Consider the following 16,581-nt stretch of genomic DNA (forward strand, 5'->3'; position numbering starts at 1 on the left):
CATCACTCATCCAATTTCAACATTCAGACAACTTCACACCGTCAAAAGTCCTCTTCGCATCACATTCACCATCAATCAACATGCATTTTCATCATTCACACAAGAAATTACACATTATCTTGGAGATCAGGCATCTTTGAATTAATTTTTAATTACAATTTTGTTAACCTAGTGTTAATTTATAAGTGAAATAAAATATTTGAACGGAGGAACCTGAAAATCAGTGTTTTTCGCCGAATATTAATCTCTATAAATCTATCACAGGTTTGCATACATATTCCATCATCAGAGCATATCACAAATTCACTTATCACAGCTCTCAATATCACAGGTTTGTCCTAGGACTTCCTTTTGGTATTATTTCAGACATTTATCGCAGAATCATATCATTCATTATCACAGGTAACATTCTTTACCACACTGAAAGGGTATATCTTTTAGGAAATTAACCAATTTATCAAAAAACTCTGTCATGTAGGGGAAAGTGCTCTCCCTTCGAACGTTCATGCCTTCGAATAATGTGAATTTCTTTTGTTTTCGTAAGAGATTTACACTAAATTATCACGGAATTATCAACAACTGATGATAAGCCAACTAATATTTAATAGAAATGTGTAAGTCTCTTAGGAAAACTAAAAGAAAATTCACATTATTCAAAGGCATGAACGTTCGAAGGGAGAGTACTTTCCCCTAATGTTCGAGCATTTCGCAGACGTAAAAAGACGATTTTTGAGAAAGTAGATTTGTATTTTCAAAATGTACATAGATAAGTCACTGATTGGACTCTTTACTGTTATCTAAATTTGTGCTCTGAGAAAGATCCATCTCATCCTCATCTTCATCCGCAGCCTCTGTTTCGTAGATCTTAATCTTTTTGCCATTCTCCGACAAAATAGACGTTACTTTCCTATTTCCTGACACTGCAATCGTATGCCAATCACTGCCCTCAATCACCTTCACGTAGTTCACATCAAGCAAAGTGTAGAGATTCATAACATTTCCCGCTCCCGCGATATCTATGAACTCCGCAACGTCTACCATTGTGGCTTTCTGCCTTAAGATGCTCACGGGCATCTGCACGAAGCATCCTCCGCACTCTGAGTCTGTTCGATTGTTCAGCAGCAGGGACAGGATGTTTTCATTGTAGAATTGAAGATGGCGGAATGACAGGTCACCAAATTGTCCATATTTCGTGTCAAAGTACGGCTTGGTCTGAAATTCCAGCCTCAGGCACTTTATCACGTGATTCCGACTAGCTTCCAGGAAGATGAGAAGATTTTCTGACACTAGGAACGCAAAGAGGTCTCCGGATCCATCTAAAAGGCTTATGTGAGTGCTATGGACTGGATTGTCCATGTTTTCGGCCAACTGAATGACATTTCTGAGTTTGTAGTTCTGCCCAATCACTGATTCCGGCTGCCGAAAGACCCTTTCAATGCCCTGACGAAGTCTATTGTGCACTTGCATCAGTGACGCTTTCCTGTCGTGCTTATAGATTGCGTCACTGTCCTTGAGAGTAGGATTACTCTCTAGGAAAGCCTCCCATTGAGACATTGGGGACTTTTTGGGCAAAATAATCAATTCTTTGTCCTCCAAATACTGACCTACTCGTTCCAAATTGAACTTTCGCTCACTCTGAACGTCCTCCTTGTCTTCGTCATTGTCCAAGTTGCTTAGAAACTCCGCTAGATAGTTTATCTCTTGTTGCGTGATGGAAGCAACATCATCAGGAACTGTCTCATCCATCAACCGTATAATTACGACATACAGCCACTTGAAGAAGATCTTGTAGTCCCTAGTGGACTGATCAATGGTATGCTGCAGTTCGAAACCCTTCATCGTGAACTGCCCAGCCGTATGGCACACTTCCGTAACCGTTTCCTCCATTAGCAATCCCCCAAAATGATACTTGTCCCTACTCATTCCCCTGATACTGTTCAGATGATAGCAGACAATCATAATTGCAGTATCCAGAGGCTGAACAAGGAGCTTTTGAATTGTCGTATAGCTCATTTCAATTGAATTTCCCAATTTCTTAAGTCCCTTCTCTGTCAACTCTCTCCTCAGAAATGTCTCCAAGGTCTGAGTAAGAGTTCCCAGGACTAAAAGCTCCAAAAAATCCGCAGATACTGACCCTTTAGGGCAGAGTTTAGCATACCCAGTTAACTTATTATCCATCTCCAACAAAACCGTCTCCCAAGCTTCCGTTATCCCCATCAAAACATCCTCAATGTACGACATAGTTGTAAGAATCTGACTGTGTTTCGTTGCAACTCTCAGCAGAGACTCCAGCAGATTTGGCAACATACCATTTTCAAAGATCATCTCATGGAGGGCCTCCTTAGTGGCCACTGTGACGTGTAAAAAGCCAAAATCTGCACTAATTCTCGCATCAATCACCCTAAATTCACCCTTGATATGCTTCCCCAAGCAAATAGTTCCACAGGGAAGCATTCCAAATATCGACAAATGCACCATTCCCGTTTGCAAGCCGATTATCAGGAAATTCAGAGCAGTTTTGGTCTCAGCACGACTCACATATTCTTTTTTCTTAGGCGTCGGGGTTACACTGCTCAAACTGGGCAATCTTGGCAGAAACACAGCATCATCTTCAGGTTCTACTACAGTAAGATCCGGGTCACTGCCGGATGGTGACTTTGTATGTTGCTGTGTCCAACACATTGATACAATGTCCCCTTCCAGTTGAAAACTAAAGATTTCCTCTTTATTTTCAACATCCAGAAGGATCACTTTCCCAGAGCTATAGCCTGGAAAAATAAATTTTCTAATGTGACGTTCATTTTTGCAAAAAAAAAAGATTAAACAATAAAAAGTGCGCCAAATTTCGGACAACTTTATATTTTGGCGATTTTGAATGTAATTTCGGCTAAGCAATTAAATGAATATACTGAGTTTGAAGTGCGATATTTTCAATACTACCGTCAAGTGTGCTAATCCAGGCGCTCGCTATCTGGATCGTTTATGACTAATCCACTTAATATTTTTTTTTAATATTGAAAGAGAGCCGATTGAGCGAGAGTCTACCTACTGTATCCAAGAAAACAAATTGGCAACCAGAATTCAAATCAAGAAAGAAGATGAAGACCAATTTTAACAAATTCGACGGGATGTCGAATTTTCCGTCCGCCTTTTTAAGCGAAAATTTTGCCTGACCTTCCGCAAAGTAAGAAAATAATAATATAATGTATTTTCACCTCTGTCGGATTATTTTTCCCAAGTAACTGAGAGACTAAAGTTACTCAAAATGTATTCCCGACAGTAATTCGGATAACAATTGCCCAGAAATAAGTCATCTAAAATCACTCAATTTGCGTATGATGTATAATACCATGGTCGGGAATGGGTTAATGAATGATATAGAAAGTTTCCAGGCTTCCTGTAACATTCCGCGGTTCCCTTACATGAACAGGAAGAGGACTTGGTAAGATTGGCTCATGAAATGAAGAACAATGGGTATCCTGTTGAGGCGGATTAGCTGTCCAATACAAGCAAGTTGTTCAAATATAAAACCAAACTTTGTCAACAATTATTCACATCGATGTTAGAGCAAGGCAAAAGCAAGTCTTGGAAAGAGAGGAGTCTTCCGGAAGACGAATTATTGCTCCTAAAAACTCTTTGTTCGTGTTCTTATAATCAGCTTCGAAATCGAAAACCATCACAAGGAAGCCCGATAGGGTTTCATAGTCTTCAAATTGGAAAAATATTCGAGACATGCAAGCTAGAAAAGCTGAGATTGTAAAGAATCTCAGCTAACAAAAACTTCTGAATGAAAAAAATTCAACAGACTGGAGTCCAAGAAATCAATCACATCCTGGAAGGAAAGCTTTCATAGTTTGGAATTGGAATACGGAAAGCAAAAACATAAATAAGGAATTTTAAGATGATTTTTTCAGTATTCGAAAAAAATAATATCAAATTCTTCACAGTTATTTTCTGATCGCAGTTTCCGTGGCCCTTTGTAGAATGCCACAAAATATTGTTTTAAGAATAAAAAACCAGTGATAAGCCCAGATAAGCTTATGGTAGCTGAGATTCTTTACAGACGACCTCGAAATGCGTGCAACTCGGGGTGCTTGCAACTCTGAATGCGTGAAAATTCTATTGTGATATGAATTTTTGGGGTAAAGAATCCCGTCGAGCAAACGTTTTCTATTTTAAATAGTCTGAGTGCAGAAGGCCAATGGGAGAAAAAAAGTTCATTGAAATAAGTTAATAAACATTAGAGATAGAGTCCGGTCCATATAGATATAATAATCACTGGGATACAGTGGGTTGGTGTAGAAACGGATGGGACCGATCGTTAGAAAGATCTCGATCTCAGATACAATATAAACTAATATTTCATCGAAATCGCATCAAAAACACCAAAAATGCAGTCAGGTAATTTTTGATTGTCGCTCGGGTCAGGGAACACCGAGGGAGGTGTGCGATCCACCGTTGGAAAGGTCTCGGCCTTAGCTACAACATACTAAAATTTAAAGAAAAAGCATCGTCTAGTTTTCGAAATATTTGAAATTAAATTTTCGAAAATCGATTTTTCGATTAATCGGACCTTCGATTAAATCGGATAAAATTGGGGTGTCATGAGTAAATGGGTGTAAAGTTTGAACCCTATACATATTTTCCGAGATGATCAACTTTAAAGATTTTCAGACACTTTCATGCGTTTCTCATCCAATTTTCCTTATTAATAATGATAATATGTTACATACAGTTTAAGAATTATTAAACGAAATTTGCATTATTTATGTATAAATATCGTTCGAGTTTGCCACAATCCAAATTTGCAATGAAGGAATCGCACCTCTATAAGCTGATCTAGGCTTATCACTGGTTTTTATTTTTGGATAGTTTTCTTCTCTATAACAACACATATATGAACTATAATCTATAGTCATTTGAGGAGAGTTGGAACAGTGGGAGAGATGGACCACTTCGCCTTCTGCCTACATCCTATGCACGATCTTCACCTTATTTGGTCTATTTGTGCCCTTGAATATTCTAATGAAAACCCCCAAGTTACAGCTTTCTACATTTAAAATTGTACGATAAAATTGAAATTGAATTTTTTGGATGTCTGAAAAATGGATAAAAATTTTTATTTCGCCATAAGAACACGTGTATTTGGGGGTTGAGGAGAGATGGAACTTAATAGTTTTGGCAACACTTCCGGTGTGAATTTTGGTCAATGTTCTTCAAAATCTTTTCAAGTAAATCTTAGAAATTATTTTCCCTAAATTTCTGGTAAGACTAACTTGATACACTCAGCGAAATTGCCATCGAAGTATATGAGCCACATATTCCACAAAATAAATCATTTATACTGAAAAAATATAATAAACTCCAATAAATTCAATGAAATAGTGTTCATGTCTAAAATCACTTTCCTCCTATTCTAAATTAATAAAATAAACTATAAATATTTTGTTAAAATTAGGGGTGTTCCATCTCACCCTCACTTTTTTTGAGTGCCTCAAAATGCAACTTTTTTTTAAATCCTTTTTTTCGAAGTGACTATTTTCATCTAGGCATTTCTAATATTGATATCTTAAATTTATAGTCTTCAAATGATAAACCAGTGAGATTCGTCTTTGTCTCGCATTCAAAACGTATCCGCAATATTGAATATAAAAAAGGTGTTCCATCTCTCCTCGAATGACTATATATAATAGAAAAATATAAAGACCGTTGAAAATTTTAATCCTCTAACGGGTAAGACCGCCTCCAGGCGGTCTTCACAAAAATCACATTTACAGCGACAATAAAGGTTTTATTTATTTAAAAGTGCTATAGTGTCCTCGGTAATAGTCTTATAAACACCTCTTGAAAGTTTGAACTCATTTTGACTCTTCGTTTTGTTGCTATTCCCAGTTTTGTGAGACAAGTCAGAGAAAAAGCACCAAAAAATATTTGTGCAAAAAAACTCATTTCCAATTTCCATAAAAAATACCGATTTAGAGTTATCTGACTAAAATAAATTTATTTTTTACTGAAAGATATGTCATTCTACTTTGTATATTTTATTTAAAAAATTTGAAAAAACTAAAAATGTGAATTTTAGAAGCAAAAACAGTTTCAAAAAAAATATATATTTTCTCACCTAGCGCCTAAACTAAAAGAGATAATGAAGAATGGATGATTTTTTCGACTTTACTGGATCATAATTATCCTAGAAAACATTGTTTTAGAACCTTTTTTCGCATATTAAAGAAAACACCGTTAGAGGGTTAAATTTAGAAGATATTGATATATATATATACAATCACTCAAGAGTAAAATTCAAAATTAATATGTTTTCCGCGGAAAATTCTACACATTATCCATTTTCTTTTCAATTTTACGTGGAGTATTTGAATGAATTTTCTCAAATGGAGACTTTCTTAACCTAAAGAAAAGCCTTTCAGGCATTGTAAATAGTTTTTCAATAGAGAATTTACAATTTTTCTTAGATTGTATGTAATGTCGAATAAAACAGGATAATATAGAGATGCAAATATCAAGGATCTCACTCAATTCACTCAATATAATTTTTTTTTTGTAATTTAAGAAAGAATACATAACTACACCATTTTTAAATATTTTTTTCATTTATTATATAGATTTCTTTTTTAAATTAGTCACCCATTTATTAATTTTATAATAACTCGTATTATTTTGCTGCTTAAAATATTTGTTTTGTTAGTTCTTGATAAACTCCTATAAATTATGCGATCTTTTTTCTCCGGTTTCAGTTAAAACAAAAATTAAAGGGTTTTAAAGAATTTATGATCAAATAAACCGCTAAAAATCTATTCAATTCCGTATTTATTAAGAATATAAATAAGTTAATCAGAGATCTAATCATTAAATAGCCACAACCGTTTTCTTATTTACGAGAGCTGAAACAAAATAATAAATAATAAAAAAAAAATTGGAAAATGACTGGTTATTAAACTCAAAAAAATAAGAAAAATACCGAGAGATAATAAGAAAAAAGTTTCAAATTCCTACAGTTTTTTAAGAAAAAAAAATTCATTGAAATTTATAATAAATATGCGGAAATTGTTTTTACTAAGTGAAATAATTATTTAAAAACCATTTCAAAACTTAAAAAACGCGCTATTTTAATTTATTTGCTTATTTTCTATGTAAATTAACCCTTTAAGGACGATTGGAACACCGGTGTCCCATAAAGAAAATAATTTTTCCTAAATACCTAAAGTAATTTTTTCTATATATAATTGTAAAGTAGAAGGTCCAAGGAATGTAGAATATTTTTTGCAAGTGTCTAGCTATGTGCTATGTTTTAAATATTTATGGTCAAAAATGGCGAATTTTTAAATTCTCAAATTCATAATTGATTTTATTTATTTTTTATACTTCCAATTTTTTTAAGCAAAAGCCTTTTGGCAATAAAAACTACAATACTCATACGTAATATTTTTAATTAAAGCGAAAAATATTATTCATTGGTATTGTCAGAAAGATTACTTAAATTTCTGGGCTACTTTTGTCCCTATCGTTCATGGAAGCACAAAATACATCGAATCAGACTCTTTTGGACTTTCCAAGGTTAGATGTAAGACCAATGATAAGTCTCCCAGTATAATTTATATTGCTGATTTTCAATCCGTAAAAAGTGTCTCGTCGTTAAAGGTTAATCAAACTCTCACCGGGAATACCACTCGAGAACTCTCCCCAGTTTTCTATGAGAAAAATTCCCATGGAAAATTTCGTGGATACCAAATAGGCGAGTTCCACACGGAGAATTGGCTTTTCCCACAAAATCAAACTCTCACATCTGGAGGATACGGCCCCTGTGAAATTTTCTTGGGGAGGATTTTTTTTATGTGGAAGGTTTCATAAGTATTCCTAAATTTCATTAGCTATTTTAAAATGTAGTTAGAAACTTGTATAACACTATTAAATAAAGAATACAAGGTGAAAAAAATTGTATACAAACCTATTGCAATGATTTTCTCGTCCGGACACCAACAGATCCCTCTGACTTTTGATGAATCTCCTGGAGACGGATGAGTCCAGATATTCTGCCAATTGAGCCGATGGATAAGTACTTCATCTGAAATGGAAAATCAATTAAACATCTTGGGCAAATTTTCCAAAAACATCAAATAAAAACTCACTGTTTTGACTGAGAGCAATGAGATCCATTTTGTTGTTCCATTCCATCAAATCAATCTTATATCGCACATTTTTCGAGAAAATTTGCTTTATGGACGTCGAATAAGACATTCTGATTAGGATTGAAGACAAGAGATATTGTAAAAACTGTGAAAAATTGGATTAAACTTGGGCACAAAATAGACAATTTTCCTCTTTGTTTTTTAAGGTTATGTTGACAAGCGTCAGCGAAGCCTGTTAAATGCACATGATGGAATTGGAATGGTTTTAGTGGTGGAGGGTAGATGGCGCGGTCAGTGATAAATTCAAATTTTTTTCAGTTAGGACAAAATTTTCTTATAAGAATTTCAATGTTATCTGCACAAGAGTTTCACAATTTCTTCATAACTTTTTCCTTTGGTTTCTGGAAGGACAACTGCCACAAAGAACACTTCAAAGAAGCAACAAACTGCAAAAAATCCTATGCATCCATGGAGTCCAAGAAGCTGGACGCAGTAGGTGAAATATTTGACCAAAAGGAAGGACAGTGTCCAGGAAATTGATGCACATATGCTCACTACGAGTCCTCGGAGTTTTGTTGGCAGAAGTTCTGCCATGATGGGATATGGGAGGGCTACAATACCAATAGCTGACACTAGCATTACAGCTGAGAGAGATACCACCGGAATCCATTCGAATCCTTCGAGTGTGTAACCCCTGGAGGTCAGGAAGACATAGACACCCATCACAGAGTGAAATAGTCCTGTTCCTAGAGCCGATCCAATAAGTAAAACTCGTCTTCCAGCTCTGTCCACGAGAAGATACGATGCACAGCCACCCACCACCTGGATTGCCCCTACAACGAGGGCAGCATCATTTGGTGAGAAGCTGGAGCCAGCATTGTGGAAAATATCTGCAGCATAGTTAATCAAGGTGAATGTTCCACAGAAGCAGGCTAAAGTGACAAGGGTTACACCAATGGCTATGGCGTGTCTTGTAGATTTGGGAGCTGAAAATAAAATTTATCTTTCATTCATTTTAATTGTTTTTTACTGCTCGAACTCAAAGAGAGAGCAGTTATATAATCGACTTTTTATCAACTTCTCACTGGTCTGGAGCTTAAACGGTAAGAGATATCGACTTCCGGTCTTCGATGACCCCTCCTCAAATGACATTATCTCGTACCCAACCTCTTTACTTTTCCCCCCTCCCCTTTCGTACGTTCCCTATCCCTCAAAAACAGGTCAAAAATGAGGTTTTTCCAATTTTGAAAAAAAATTGGCCCAAGCTTTTTTTAATGATTTTTGGATATGTTTTAGAGCTGGTCCTGGCGAACATTTCGCCCAAACATACCTATGACCGGAAAATTCGCCATTTTGAATTATTGAAGGTCAAAGTTCAACCAATTTAGAAGGCTCATTTTTCAACCGATTTGGTTAAATTTGGATTTTTTGGAAAGGTACCGCAATTTCGAACCCGGCTGCATCGGTCTTCATCGGTAATGAACCGGTTAAGTACCGATTTTTGAATAATTTTATATCCCTAATAATTGATATTCCCGATCATCAAAATCATGCGAAAAACTAATTCAGAATGACCTCTATCTCGTGAGTTCGAGCATTCCGCAAAGCTGGGACGCTTTGCCTTCTCTTTTCTTGGATGATCCTCACCAAAATCTTTCCTTTGAATCCCTTGACTACTACTATCCCCGCTCAGTCCATCATAAATTTTCTGCATAGCTGCAAATTCCTTCAGATACTTTTCCGGAAGTTCTTCAGTATTTTTCCTGCATCCTCTGTAGAATCGAAAAGATGCTTCAGCTTCCACCTTTCGTTTCCTCATCAGCAAATACTGCGGAGTCTCCGGGAGGAATTGGAAGAGCATGAGAAAAATTACTAGGATAGTGATTGGTACGAAAGGTGCCATAAAAAAGTCCATGTATCCACTTGAAGCCAATCCCACAAGAACACCAAGATTCACAATCAAGATCAGGCAGGCTCCCAGAGCACCACGAACTTGATCTTCGGAAATTTCTGTCACAAAAAGGGGCACCAGGACAAAAACACCGCCTCCACCAAAGCCACTTAGGAATCGCGACACGTACAGGAATTCTACATCCAAGGCAATCAGGATGAGTAGATAGGCAGCAATTTTAGGTAGAGCCACCAAATACAGAGACCATTTTCTCCCGAAATAGTCAGCCATCCAGCCAAAGAAGAAGGTCCCAAAGAGTCCTCCGAGGCACATAATTGAATTAATCCAGGAGCCATCTTCCTCCGTGATTGGACCACTCAGCAGAGGCGAATTCTCAGATTGCAAAAGCGGGATACTCGGTGATGCCCATCCAATTGTGATGCCATACACAACAGCCGCACAATTAGCTTTGCAAGAATAATTTAAAAAAAAAAACTCAACACCAATCACCAAAAATCACTCAATGATCTCAAATAAAATAATTACCGCAGAAACAGGCGTAGAACTGATAGAAGATGCTCCAGGTCATCTCAATACGAAAGTTGGAAGAGTAATAAAGTAAAGCTAACATTTTTGGATCACTCCCTGGGATATGATGCACTTGAAAAGACGCTTTATCTCAAGCCAACAAAAGCCTAATCCTCGCAATCGTTAAGATGCTGGACAAGAAAAAACACGCGTGTACGATCGTCAAGAGAGTAAATTTCAAGTGAGAAGAGGATTTGAGATTTCTTTCACCTCTCAACGCCAAAAAATATTTTACAATATCAAACAGACATTGTTTAAACATCACTAAACCTATAGATATGGAAGTAAGAACAAAAGATTGTGTCTCTTAATGATCCAGATCTTCGTCTCGGCGCGGCATGAGGTGCCAACTATTGATATCACACCATGTTTAGGCAGTGATTTAGAACCCCATACGTTACCCTCTTATAGTGCATAATGTCCATCAAACTGATATCTCGCAGAGTTAGAGATTATTCATGTCAAGAAAATCTCCAAAATAAAGAGATAAATGGGAGATATAAGAAGTTTTCAAATGCAACTGATAAGGTGTTGCATTTGAACAGTAAAATAATAATCTCAATTCAAGAGCATTCCAAAACAATGACATGCATCTCTTGATCTTTTGCGTAATATTAGGTGAGATTCTTAACAATCTCATCTACTATAATCCTAAGAAAATTTCATGTCCTCTGATCGAGCCCAAACTTTGCCAAAGTGTGTTTCGTCACTTCCTGATCACGAATATATGGATGGCTAAAAGACGTTCCCGACCGCTTTTTAGAGCTTAATATCTCCTCTAAGAGAGATATCGACTTGCGGTTTTCGGCAACTTGTTGCATTGACCCCCAACCCCACCCTTCCTTCCGCCATTTTGAATACCATTTTGACCGGGCTCAAATTTTAGTATGTTATAGCTGGGCCTTAGACCTTTCGATCAGTACCAAACTTATGATCCCCTGGCCCCCCTGACGCGAGCTATAAAGATCCAAAAAAAAAAATCTTAAAAATAGCCATAACTCCGGTGAGCGCATTTTGGAAAAGCTCTCGTGATATGCCACTTCCCCTTCTGACATCGCAAGTTCATAAAACCTATACCTATACCTGATTCAATTGTACGCATGATACCGTTTCTTATGCCGGCTTCAGACTTGAGGTTTAGCCCAGTTCCCGAAGGTCTCAGAAATCTAAATAACAAGAAAATTTATTGATTTTTCAAAATATAATGGATCTCTTGCCCTTAATATTTAATCCTAAACAACAATTCCCTAAAAAATCATACCTGATAAGGTATTAGAGGAGTTAAGCCAGATCGCTAAACCTTAGGTCTGAAACTCGTATTAGGCTCGGTGTGATTCAGAACGAGTTGATGTGCAGACGGTAATTTGTTGAGATCAGTGGCAAAATCAATCAGAGCCAGTGCCCCCATATCTCAGTTGGTAGAGCATTCGCCTAGACAGCGAAAGGCCGCCCCAATTCAATCCTGGGTGGAAGCAGGAATTTTTTCCTGTCTCTATTTGGGTGTAATTGGTGAAGTTGGGAATCATAAAATTTCTTGGGATCACGCTCACATCAAGCGAGCAAAAGTCTGTTCAATAACTGTCACAAATTATACCTATCAAACAGAAAACCAGTGATAAGCCCAGATAAGCTTATGGTAACTGAGATTCTTTACAGGTGACCTCGAAATGCGTGCAACTCGGGGTGCTTGCAACTCGGAATGCGTGAAAATTCGATTGTAAAGTGAATTTTGGGGTAAAGAATCGCGTCGAGTAAACTGTTCTCGGCGGTCGAAATGGATGAAATTGGCTCGACGCGATTCTTTACCCCCAAAATTCAACTCACAATCGAATTTTCACGCATAACGAATTGCAAGCACCCCGAGTTACACGCATTTCGTGGTTTCCTGGAAAGAATCTCAGCTACCATAAGCTTATCTAGACTTATTACTGGTCATTTACTATTTTAAATAGTCTGATTGGGGAAGACCAACAAAAGAAAAAAAAAAGTTTATTGAAATCGGTTAATAAATATAAAAGATTGAGTCCGGTCCATATGGATATAGTAAGGGTCGGGGTACAGTGGGTTGGGGTAGAGACGGATGGGACCCATTATGAGAAAGATCGTGCTCTCAGATACAATATAGGCTAAAATTTCATCGAAATTCCTTTATAAATACAGAAAATGCAGTCCGGGCAAAACTTTTTGGGCTATAGCTCGGGTCAGGGAATATCGAGGGAGGAGTGCGACCCACCGTTGGAAAGGTCTCGACCTCAGCTACAACATACTAAAATTTCAAGAAAAAGCATCGTCTAGTTTTCGAAATATTCGAGATCAATTAATCGAAAATCGATTTTTCGATTAATCGGATCTTCGATTTAATCGGATGAAATTGGGGTGTCACAAAGGTTGTAGTACTCCACGAGGGCTTTACAAAACACCATTTTTTTCCAAATCGGATAATTAGAAGCGGAGATATGACCATTTCCACTTCTAGCGGCCCAACGATATTTAACCTATGCCGGAAACCGCTTGTTGATATCTCTCTCCGTTCTCTCTCCAGAAGTGGTTATACAGGTGACGGGATAGGACGGGACGGGACGTTCCGTCGGGGAAAATCGATTTTTAGCACACGTGATTTTGAGTGTGAAAACGTGTACATCCAAAATTTGGGCCCGATCTGACGAGGTCGGATTTCACCTGTGACTACAAAAGCTGAGATTGTAAAGAATCTCAGCTAAAATACTTGTCGATCGATAACTCCTGAACCGAGCTATAGCTCTCCATGGAATTTCAAGTACGAACCACTGGAAAAGCAAATTTCCTGGGCAAAAGGAAATTTTTGGAAAGTTATTAAATATTCTTGTACCATTTGTATCATTTTTGATTTTTTTTACTAACTATTTTTGATTTTTTTACTTACCATTTTTGATTTCTATACTTACCATCTTTTATTTTTTTACTTATTATTTTTAGTTTTTTTACTTATCATTTTTGATTTTTTTACTTGCCATTCTGATTTTTTTACTTACCTATGTTGGTGTTTTACTTACCATTTTTGATCTTTTTACTTACCAATTTTGATGTTTTCCTTACCAAGTGAATTTTTTACTTACCGTTTTTACCAAAATACTTACCAAAAATGTTTTAGCCTTAAATAACTAAGGGCATTGACAGATCTGAGGATTAGTCGAGGGACGGCTTAGCGTAATTATATTACAAATAATGGTTAAAATACATTTCCATCATTTTCCACTAAGTCGTCTCTCGCCTTAAGTCGTAAGTGTGTCTAGAACATAAGCCTGGTCATCAAGAGAGTTTATTTCCCAAAGGTCAGAAAAATAATGCAGAATAGAAAAATATTATCAAAATACTTATGCCCAACGCATAATAACTTTTGTTTACTAAACATGTTTTTGATATTTTAATGAGAGTGAATGAAACATAGATCTAGTCATCTCGCTCATTCTCATGGGAAATTTTGAAAACATGTTTACAAACAAAAGATATTGTGCGCTGGTCATTATAAAAAGAAAAAATAGAAAAAAATTGTGAAACAAAAAAACAGTGAGGTATTTCACGAAGGAAGAATGATGAAAAGCACAATAGGTGATGTACAATGTAATTATTTGAAAGAAAAAGTCAATAAATAAATAATGGAATCCACTTAAGAGTATTTTTTTTTAATAAAATCAACCTTTTTTAGAATAGAATATTTTATTTTATTGAGCTACTTTTTGTACATTTACAAAATATTTACATTGCAAGTGTTCCAAATCATTGATTTGCTTCAACTTCAATACACTGTTAAGAATATTTGAATTATATTAAGAAATAAAGGATTGAGAAAAATAAATTAAGCACAAGATAATATGGTGCTTAGGGGAAACTGGGGCATCACCAAACACGGTGTAGCACCAAACAATAATTTTTATTTCTAAACTACTTGGACAATCCCGACCATTTCTTCAGTGGAAAAGCATCCCTATAATACCTAAAAATTTCTATAAGTCTTTTCCTCTGAAGTCGAATATCTAATTAAAAAATCGCAGTGTTTGGTGCTACCCCGTGTTTGATGGTGCCCCAGTTTCCCCTACTTATGGTTGGTGCTAACTGCCTGATCAACCTTTTTGTTGAATTTTTTTTTCTTCTGTGCATAAAACAAGTGATTTGAACTTTGCCAGTCCACACCATTTAAGTTTTAATTGTTAAATAACTCAGTTTAACCGGGAATCCAAACAACCTCAATGGCTAGGTTCTCCTACTCTCTCCCTCTGTGTGAGCATACCCATTTTCCCAAATAAGTGGCCTGCGTGCATATGCACGGTCACTAAACATACAACCAATGAAGGGATTTTTCATCGTTTTCATCCCGGATGTTGGAACCGACTCTAAGACGGCGATGGCCGCATGGGGGTGAGGAAAAAACAGAGATGAAAATCAATCAATCAATCAATCAATATTTCATATAGAGCCAAAAACGTATTCATTTTAAAACATGGCATTCAAATCACTCTCCTGTAAAATTTGCCTATGAGTTATTCGTTTCTTATTCTGAGCGATCGACAGCAAGACAAAGCTTCAATGTACATTTTACCAACATTTTAAATTATTTTATTGAAGAATGAAGAAATTCTCAGCAAACGCATTCTAAAAGAGGCATTGAATGGGTACTCCACCCTATGCTATCACTGTCCAATTTTGTCGTTTTAGTGTAAAAATTTATCTTTTCTCACAATAACGTTACGAAAATCCGCTAGCAGTGCTGATATGACCGCTTTTACTTGACTACGTTATCTAAAATAAAGTTTAAAAGAAAATTTTTACAGTAGAGCCTCGCTATAGGCCATATTTGGTTCCAGATTTGACACTTGGGTCGCACTATAGTCCATGTCATTTTTTAAAATTATCAACGACTTTTAGTATTAAAATTGCTCGACGGCTTATACTTTCTTTGCGATTGTGGTATTTGTCCTCGCTCTCTTCATTATGGATCACAATTATCACAACTACTCAATAAAGTTTGCCAAAAATATTAAAGTAATTATGACAACATTGCATGTCGCGTACTAAAAAACAACATAACTTAAAATCAGTGTTTTGAAATCAACGGTCGATCAATTGTGGACTATAGAGCGATGGCCTCTAGCGGGGTTCTACTGTATAAAATTCAATCATTTTTTAATATTGTTTTAATTCGCCACATGGACAAAATGATCGCTGTGGTTAAAAAACGTGTTCTATAACAAATAAAATTGAATTAGCTCGGCTACCGAGCAACCGATAAGATCAAGTTTTGGTATTTGTCTTTTCACTTATTCAGGAATTCGATCCCAAATTGCTGTATAAAATCTTTCATCTTAAGTTTCAATTCGATTTTGCATGCAATCCGAGTTTGCACACTTTGAGAATCTCAGCTACAATAAGCTGATCTAGGTTTATCATATCTTTGTGAAATAAGCGGACCTTGTGAGAAATTCAGTATTCATTAAACAGGAAGAACCATTAATTGATTTGTCGTTGAAAATATTCCGCAAATTGCAATTGCACAAATGCATCGTAAAATCGATGTGCGACTTGGAAATATGCACGTGCACAGCTGAGGAATGAGAAAATATTGGCTATCAAATTAATTTTAAGATATTATTCTTGGAACCCAATGATAAGATTAGTTTAGCTCATTCTAGGTGACATTCATAATAATCTGAATTATAATATGATATTTGGATCACTTGAAGGATGTTTGGCAGTGATCAAATTAACGCACGGTGTCTACGTGCAGGAAATCACAATTAAAATGTTTAGGTGATAAAAAGTGACATAATGACTTCTTTGACAATTTATTTGAGTTTATTTGTTATTCAGGGCAGGAGTTTGAAAATGAGAGGATATTTTTGTTCCTTAAAATCGTTAAATTAATCTGAATTACGATAGAGACGTAAATAAAAAAATGTAAATTTTGTCCACCAAAAGATTTAT

General features: G+C 36.1%; 2 protein-coding genes across 2 annotated transcripts; both read right to left on the reverse strand.

Annotated features, from left to right (window-relative positions):
• Window positions 1–726: 726 nt before the first annotated feature.
• LOC129808253 (anaphase-promoting complex subunit 4) lies at window positions 727–8,369 on the reverse strand. Its single transcript, XM_055858088.1, has 3 exons — window positions 8,145–8,369; window positions 7,964–8,080; window positions 727–2,768 (listed from the first exon to the last, which is right to left on the reverse strand). Exons 1-3 carry the CDS (start codon window positions 8,251–8,253, stop codon window positions 772–774), a joined length of 2,223 nt encoding a protein of 740 aa, XP_055714063.1. The 5' UTR covers window positions 8,254–8,369; the 3' UTR covers window positions 727–771.
• An 83-nt stretch (window positions 8,370–8,452) lies between these two features.
• On the reverse strand, window positions 8,453–11,015 carry LOC129808254 (facilitated trehalose transporter Tret1-like). Its single transcript, XM_055858089.1, has 3 exons — window positions 10,582–11,015; window positions 9,792–10,502; window positions 8,453–9,130 (listed from the first exon to the last, which is right to left on the reverse strand). The coding sequence occupies exons 1-3, from the start codon at window positions 10,664–10,666 to the stop codon at window positions 8,496–8,498; spliced, it is 1,431 nt and encodes a 476-aa protein (XP_055714064.1). The 5' UTR covers window positions 10,667–11,015; the 3' UTR covers window positions 8,453–8,495.
• Window positions 11,016–16,581: the final 5,566 nt, after the last annotated feature.

Source organism: Phlebotomus papatasi, chromosome 3 (assembly GCF_024763615.1).
Source record: "Phlebotomus papatasi isolate M1 chromosome 3, Ppap_2.1, whole genome shotgun sequence".
Classification (NCBI taxonomy): domain Eukaryota; kingdom Metazoa; phylum Arthropoda; class Insecta; order Diptera; family Psychodidae; genus Phlebotomus; species Phlebotomus papatasi.

Coding starts and splice junctions, on each gene's coding strand:
- LOC129808254 (XM_055858089.1), bottom strand. CDS start 10,666: ATGTTAGCTTTACTTTATTACTCTTCCAACTTTCGTATTGAGATGACC. Junction 10,503..10,581: donor GTTCTACGCCTGTTTCTGCG/GTAATTATTTTA, acceptor ATTCTTGCAAAG/CTAATTGTGCGGCTGTTGTG. Junction 9,131..9,791: donor GATTCAAAGGAAAGATTTTG/GTGAGGATCATC, acceptor TTTTATTTTCAG/CTCCCAAATCTACAAGACAC.
- LOC129808253 (XM_055858088.1), bottom strand. CDS start 8,253: ATGTCTTATTCGACGTCCATAAAGCAAATTTTCTCGAAAAATGTGCGA. Junction 8,081..8,144: donor CATTGCTCTCAGTCAAAACA/GTGAGTTTTTAT, acceptor TTTCCATTTCAG/ATGAAGTACTTATCCATCGG. Junction 2,769..7,963: donor CGAGAAAATCATTGCAATAG/GTTTGTATACAA, acceptor TTATTTTTCCAG/GCTATAGCTCTGGGAAAGTG.